Source organism: Dermacentor silvarum, chromosome 9, assembly GCF_013339745.2.
Source record: "Dermacentor silvarum isolate Dsil-2018 chromosome 9, BIME_Dsil_1.4, whole genome shotgun sequence".
Classification (NCBI taxonomy): Eukaryota; Metazoa; Arthropoda; class Arachnida; order Ixodida; family Ixodidae; genus Dermacentor; species Dermacentor silvarum.
In genome coordinates this window covers 103,548,260-103,556,476 of record NC_051162.1, presented here as the reverse complement: position 1 = coordinate 103,556,476, position 8,217 = coordinate 103,548,260, and the positions used below count along the sequence as shown (strand labels likewise).

The 8,217-nt window shown below is 41.2% G+C and overlaps 1 protein-coding gene across 5 annotated transcripts in view; it reads left to right on the top strand.

Annotated features, from left to right (window-relative positions):
• Window positions 1–8,217, top strand: part of LOC125940021 (venom metalloproteinase antarease-like TpachMP_B) — a 34,464-nt gene that overhangs the window by 11,643 nt on the left and 14,604 nt on the right. For 3 of the 5 annotated variants that reach the window (XM_049655675.1, XM_049655677.1, XM_049655676.1), the window contains exons 3-5: window positions 6,418–6,489; window positions 6,543–6,673; window positions 6,978–7,027. In XM_049655675.1, coding sequence (XP_049511632.1) covers window positions 6,418–6,489; window positions 6,543–6,673; window positions 6,978–7,027 — 253 coding nt within the window. Of the gene's footprint in view, window positions 1–506; window positions 632–6,417; window positions 6,490–6,542; window positions 6,674–6,977; window positions 7,028–8,217 lie in introns of all 5 variants that reach the window. The other 2 variants (XM_049655674.1, XM_049655673.1) reach the window with 1 other exon arrangement.

Here is an 8,217-nt window from a genome sequence, read left to right as displayed (position 1 = left end):
GTAATCCATCCCCATATGAATGTTGCGGCCCCACAAATTTGTTCCTGGCTACAGGTTCGCCAATTAAAGAATTACTTTCGTGATTCCCAGTTTTCGCGACTGTGTTCTTCGCGGTCACTACAGCGGGACAACATGAAATTAGGGTACCTGAATTTCGCCATGTGCTTGTTAATTGTTATATATCATTCCATTGTTACATAGTTTTACAGAATGTGGTGTGCATGAGCCTAACAATTTGTAACCGTTGTCACATTAAACCTAATATTTTCAAATTACAGAGGGCAGGATTTTTTTACAATGTTATAAGGTACTTTTGCTCCGACATAATAATCGTGACACGCCCAGATGGTATAATAATAATGTATTTGCGTTGTTTTCTTGTCAATGCAGAAGCTGGAGAAAACGAAGTCCCACTGAAAATAGGCACGTATGACGGGAATTTTGTGGGGCAACATTTAGCGAACAATAATGGGAACGCGTATTCATAAGCCATTTTTTGTTCCCAGAGCCAAGAGAATCGTCGTCTGGTTTTGTCCTTGAGACGTACCTCATTCTCGAGAGGGAGCTCGTGAAGCGTGTAATAAAAGAAGGCATCAATGTAGAGGAATATGCAGCACTTGTTATGTCACTGGTATGTGGCAAAAACGAAATCTTTCAGCTTCGCTAGTTTTTACTGAATATAGTGTAATATATCATGCAAATATTCAAGAACCGAATGTTTTATTATTCAGCAGCTGTTGCTCAATCCAGGATCACGGTTAGAATAAAATGTTTGTTGCATATCTTATCGCACATAATTTAAAGCTTTTTAAGTGCCTTATATATTTGGTAATGTTATTGTATTTATGCGAAGTTACCTGGTATAGGCAGTGTATATAACCTTTACGTGTATAATTATATACGTACTGCAAAATTCACGCAGAACACAAAATATGAGGCTGTGGGGTATCAAGTCAAAGTGGAAGTATGCAACCAGTGAAATTAGATGTAGAAGAATAGTGTAAAATAATGCGATATTGTGTATTCAAAGAAAATCACGTCGGAGTAGTTATGTTATCTACACTCACAGTGCTGTTCGATAACTTTATTTTAGTAATAATCAACACGGTCTTAGCAGCACTTCTTTCATTTCAAGTGCAATGCTACAGTGAGAAAACTTTGATTAAAAAAAAAACACTTGACATGACCTTTTGTCCTCTTCTCCTATATCATTTAAGACCCTTAGATGCAATATGCTCTGTGGGCACAACTTCAACATTATCTTCATTCATAAGAGTAGAAATTTAGGTATAGGATCATTCATTACCTAAGTGTTTCACAGATCTTACTGCTTGTACGAGAATTTTCATAGGTCTTTTTCATCGATAATAGATGCCATAGGGTGATCAAAATTATTTCGCGAGCCATTTCCCTTTAACAAAGTATTTTTAGGGAAGTATATCGCGTATTTAGCAATTTATCTCAGTTCTGCTAATTGATTTCTTTTTATATCTGAGACGATGCCAACTTTACACACCATGGACTTACGCCACTTTACACTGCCACCTTATACTACCCCTTTGTACTGCCAGTCGCAAACACAGCAATATGACGTTGTGTTCCGGTTCGCAACTGGTTAGGTCAAGAATTCCTCAAGGGTCAGTGCTTGGGCCTTTTTTGTTCCTGATCATTGTCGACGACATAACCCATTTTATTCCCAATAATATAATGTTGTTTGCAGACGACTGCAGTTTTTTCAAGAGATACGTAGGCCGCGCGCCCAGGCTCTTTTAAACTCCGCTTTAATTAAAAATATATTCTTGGTGTGCAACCTGGACGGTGAAGATAAGCGAGAAGAAAATGGTGGCTGTGACTCTAACATGTAAACGACTTTCTTTGCGGTACTAATGCTCAATCAACAGTAAAAAACCGTTTCTTGCTAAAACTTGTAAATGCTGAGATGCTGTGCTCAGGACCTATTTTAAGTGGAATGAGCATGTTGCTTACATTGCAAAGAGAGCTATGCAGAAATTGGGAGTCATATATAAGAAGATCTCTTGAAACTTCTTCCTCGCTCACCTGCTATCATCATCGTCATAGTTACTGTTGTGCCATTAAAACGCCATGTTTGTTCATCGACCGCTTTTCCTGTGTAGTCCTTGGTGGGTTTCCACGAAATCGTGCCGAAACCAGAGATATATATTAATCAACGACAAAACAGCCTACAGGCCCAAGTGGCAACGAGCTCATGGGTTCGCCGGGAGGTGCGGAGTCAACGGAAACGACTGCCCTCATCCATCAACTGATCACTACCTGGTAAAACGAGACCGAGCTGATAATGAATAGGGCAATTATCAGAAATGCCGCAAGACTCATCTTTCATGATATCGACGGGGCTCCCTGTAAAGCCACAACGCTTCAACGGCGCCTCATGAGCAGCCTTCTCGAAATGCTTCATGAGAAGCTTTGTTTCTTAGAATAAAAGATTGAAGTACTCACTTCTGACGATTATATATATCAAGAATATACCCTTCAGGTAGATTACAAAAACAAACTGGTTACACTAAAGTCTAAAATCATAATTGCTTCTGAAATGAGACAGAGTGTAAACAGTGAAGGCGTGTCGCAGATCTCGGGAAGCGGAATGACCATATTATTGATTTTGTGCCTTGAAGCGTTGCAAAGAATACAACCGGTAAAGGACTGTTCAGTCGAAACTACGAGCCATGACCGCGTTGAAGAAGGTAAATGAAAGAACGGCATCAATGCAAAAATCTTCAACAACTCGGAAGTACCCACTCAAGACAAAATATTGTCTACAACCGGTAGTACCATGGTTAGAGACGTCGTTGACAGAACCAAAGATAACTATCAATTGATGTCGTCATCTGAGACTTTGCAGATGCGTTGAAAGCGCAAGGAGGAACGTGAGTAGCCCTTTTAGCCACAGGCATACTGAAAGAGACTTCCTACTGTGTGCACGACTTGCGAACAGTCCTAATAGAAACACGCGGTTCGACAACATCTCTGATGAACAGTCTAGGAGACCACAAGGACCTCATTTTCCCAGAACAGTCACGATGCTGTCTAGGCAAAGTGAGTCACAGAATCTGCATCACAGAATAGAAGTGAGTCACACGAAGTGAGTCACAGAATCTGCATCAAAGAGCCCAACTTTTTTCTTTAAGGGAACGCATACTCATTGTATTGATGAGTATGCGTGTGACGGCACCACACGAAGGCGCACGCATGAACCGAAGCGAAATGAATTACAGCAAGTATAGGTGTCAACAACAGGAGGCCCATCGTCATCGTTGTTCCATGAAAACGCAACGTTCGCTCATCGACCGCTTTTGCTGTGTGGTTCTTCGCAAGTTTCTGGAATATATTTCCGTGGATCCAACCCAAATTAAATGTACTTGCGCGCGAAACGTTTCTTCATAGAATCCTTGAATGTTCATCTGTGGTGTGGGATGGACGCAGCTAAGTTGAAAAAAAAGTCAAATGATTCAAACCAAAACAATACGGCTTGTCTAGAATTTTCACCGTTCGTTTAGGTCCCCCAACACACATTGAAAGAATGCTAACCTAGATACACTGCTGAAAGAGACGGCAACACGATCGGCTAAAGTATGTGTACCTGGTTTACCATGATAAGCTATGAATTATTTAGAACGCGTATACGGAATCATTCAGTCGTCAATTAACGCGACCTGAGCATTCGAAAAATCAGAAGGAGTATTTCTGCAGAACACAAGTATTCAAAAATTAGTCTTTCCGCGCACGCTATCTGATTGTAAAGCGTTGTCGGCACACATACTAAACTGCACAACCGTTCAATGATTCCTCTCTCTGCTGGGCCAACAATAAAGCCATTTGATTTCCGTCTTTTCTTTTTTCTTTATTTCTTAAATTTTTAGGCTTGACATTACACATGTGCACCCTATTCCAATGTATTTTGCCCTTTACTGAGCATTTCTGTCTGCTTTCAAACAACAATATTTGATTATCGCCCTCTACATCAATGCGATTGGCATCAATACTCTCACTTGTCTTTACTGCTGTCTGTTATCTTTCACACAGATACTTCTTATCTGTATGTCTAGGCGACAAACATTTATACTTATCTATTTTATAAGTACTAGCATTTATTCTCAATTGCTTCTCTTCTTTGTTTGTTCCGGTGCGAAACAGAGTTGCTTGTTGTATAGGTACTCAGAACTTATTAAAACTCGTTGCCTCGTCCCTGAATTGGTGTTCTGCTTTCGCGCAGCTATTATTCTGAATAATATTACTTCTAGGTGTAATTTTTCATTCTCTGACTTACTCCTGCCTAAGGCCTCGTATGAGAGGTCGGCAGTATCTTTGACATAAAACAAAATAATGTGAGAACACCAGTGCTGGACAAGAACAAATCTCTCTGTTAATAAGGTAGACACTATTTCAAGACCTCCTTTTTTATTTTGCAGAGTAACACCTGAAGAAACTTTCAAAGTTTATTGGCATTTTTTCACTTGCTCCTCATACAAAGATAATAGTCACTTCTTTTCCTCTGGTAAAATACTCTATTGAGCATAACAGTAGTACGCCGGCAACACAGCCACCCCCATGATGTCCTGCCATCGACGCAACACGAGAGGTCCACATGCCACCGCTTGGTGGTCACGGGATGTGCTTCGTGAGGGGCGAAAGGTTGAAGAGAAAAAGCTGGTGTCTCCTTTGACAAGCGTGTCAGGTGGCCCAGCTGTGTTGCGACCTTTTGAATTTAATTCTTAAGGTGTAAGAAGAAATCAGCGTCGGACAATATAGAGATACTCTGCAACACCTTCAATGCGAAACATTTCGGCCGAGCGTTGTGCTATCTGCCATCTCCCAAACCGTTCTCTGGAGTCGATCCCACTGGTAGCGCAGTCTAAAAGTGAGGGTCTATCTCTCTCATGTATTGCAGCTCATAAATATTAGCATATCACGAAGAGACTGCGCGAACTGCCATTCAAACAGTGTGTAGTAACTTATTTGACACATCCGCTCTCTGCTTCAGGGGAAAGCAGACACGACCAGTGTTCTTCATAGGTGGCAATAGTTGACGTTGACGTTGGTCACGGCGTCCAACACTCAAAATGACGGCGGGCGCTAGACACCATCGGCACGCGTATGTGACTTCAAAACTTTGTATTAAAGAGATGCTAGCTGTTTGTCCCCATCAGGGCAACCTGGGAGTTATGCAGTCTTCAGGTCGCTACGTAGGATCGCTTCGCGCTAAAATGACTGGCCTCAAGATGCTCTGATCCAAGCCGAGCTTGAAGAACGTAAGCTTAAGCACACCCAGCCACTTGCAGTCGAAAAGCAGCGGACACCTGAGACGCGCGTCCCTGCTGAAATGAAAACAGATGATCAAATGTCAACGCCACGCTGCCCAAACGTAGGAAACAGAGTTACTTCAGTGTAAGAAACCATTTCATCTTCAACAACCACTGTGTCATTCCCTCTACACATATAAGCGGTTCGCTCACACGCTGCAAACGTCCGCAACTGTATCACGTCAGAAAATTATTTTAAATTGTGGGAGCCCATCTTGGAACTGAACGACAATGATTTGCACCGCGTCGACCTCTGTTGGCGTCGTGGCAGCCGGAATTTTCGTTTCTAACAAATCGCATAGAACATATTACGATGTTTCGGAAATTCTGCGGGAAAGAGACTGTGACAGGACTTTACGCCTCCCAGCTAAAGTCAAGCGATGCCAAGCAAGCATGCTTCACCGGATTCGCCTGGGCCTCGCCTTAACTCGACGCTATGCACATCTCATTGGCCGTACGGAGAGCCCCAACTGTGAACGCACCCAAGTGTCCCCATCGCCCCATCGCCAGCAACCCTGCGCATGCATCATTCAATACTGCTAGCTTGAACTTGTAACCCCACTCCTCTCTGTAACGCCGCAATGGCATTGAGAGTACTTAAATAAATAAATAAATAAATAAATAAGAAGTGTCTGAAACTCTCCAACATCTGTTTTGCGACTGCCCTCTCTACGCATCACAGCGGAAGACGCTGCCTTCGACGCTAGCAGGCATTGGCAGGGGAAGATTGTCCGCAAGTAATATTTTATCCGCAATGTGTGACCGTACCGTATACATCTACATATATACCATCAATGTGCAAGGGCGGCTCTGGGCTAACTGAAGATCATAGTACTAGACGCCAGACTTTAAGGAAACAACTGTGTTAGTGTATATAGATGCATCCCTTCATCCGCTCCATCATCATCTTTCATCACTCTTATTTGTCCTCTTTCCTTTTTCCCCGGTGCAGAGTAGCAGGCCAGAGCATGCTCGCTCAGGCCAACCTTTCCGCCTTTCTAATAAATTATCTCTCTCTCTTTCTCTTTGGAAATTCAGCTAATTGAATCTAATTCTTTTTTATACATTCTGCTACTAGGTGAGCCAGATCCTGCAACAACTTCAACCTCCTGGGTCGATTGTTTTGACAGCCCTTGAAACCAACATTATCGTAAGTGGCAGTCCCTTAACTGCCTCATTTTCTTCTCACATGCAAATTTACAGGGGCCGGATAATTATGTGGTCCTTATGAATGACAGCAGAGTGGACACTCCCAAGACACTCGAGAATCTGAGAGAACGGGCAAGGTCAAGCAGTGAAATGCAGCGTGCCGATGTCACCATCTTGCTTGTAGGGTGAGAAAAACAGTACCTGTCAAATCCTGTAAATTGTGAGAATGAGCGCTTGTCATGACAAGTGCATGAAGAACTGCTCCAGCTAAATAAAATCAGGAATCCCAGAACAGATTTTCGCCTCGTGCAAGCATTGGGTTGAAACAAAGAACGTAAGACATTCGTTAAAAATGTCTTTGTTCCAAAATAGATATCTTCTAGCAGACTAGCGAAATCTGCTAGATACTTTTAGTCTATCTGATGCGCCTGACATGGCCTCTGTAAAACGTCAATCACGGCATCATTTATGCGTTGTTTAATATTTCAGGCGGGACATGGCACACATGAGACCCGACGGTATGGTATTCGAGTCATATGGTATGCTATATTTTTAGGCCTGCTCTCATATTTACTATTCAAACAAACTGTATAAAATATTGTCAAAAAGATATATGGAACGCGACGTCAGCAATTCACAAAATTTTCAATCAACTACACGAAAGCAATTCTTTTTCCGATGGGCATAACACACCAAGCGCTAATAGACTGCATATAAACTAATTAACTAGTTAAGTAAATTGCATTTTTGGTATTGCAACAAATGTATTTGACACAATAAACTACAAGTTTCAGTTACTTTAACTTTGATTTATGATGTCAATGTATTATAGTTAAAACCGTTAAAGATGTCGCCATCGAATGAGGACCAAGCAATCAATATAAGAGCAGTATTATCGAATTTCATAGTCATAAATATTAGAGTAACCTTGGGATTCCTATTACAACTAATTTCTTCAGCTCTTTATTAACCATATTTGGAAGTGCCTTGCTTCTATTGATTCCTTTTTGTAAGATGGTTAAAGGCTAGTATTTGTTTCATATATATTCCGCGATGAGAAATAAAAATTTTATTGTCATATATAAGTAATTTAAACCAAGCGTTACTGCTGAATAATTGTTCTTTTGAATGTCCGACTCTATATTTAGTTGCGCACAAGCGCCTCAATTTGTCTAGTTTCATTCACAGCCATTTAAACTTTCTTTAACCTCATGATTGCTAGCTTTTCACCCACATCTTGTGTCTTTTGAATTTCTGCAGACTCAAGCCTCTCATATTATTGCTCGGCGTCCCAATGATTCTTGTTCGGTTGTTAGTAACAAGCGCCTTCGTATTATATCATCACGAACCTTACCTTTGTATCACAGCTAGGTTGGTTTTTGAGTGCCGTACGATTTACTGCAAGAAAGTACCGAAAAAAAGTATTCACCCAGTTTACTTAAAACACCAACATTAAGGTTTTTAAGGTCGATAGGGAAACTTCATGGTATGTTAGCAGTGTAGCTACCAAAGCGATAAAGACGCTCACCAGATTATTTTTACGCCAAGATTCCCGCAGGAATCATTTTTTATTTATATATACCATCCACTGAAATACAAAACAACTTTCAGTAATGTGAGTATCAGCAGTGCTATTGTCGACTTTGTGCCGCAAATGAATATTCATAAATTGAATCATGCTGAGGTTAAGACCTCTGCACTCTCTTTAGATCCTACTGCCTAATCAATG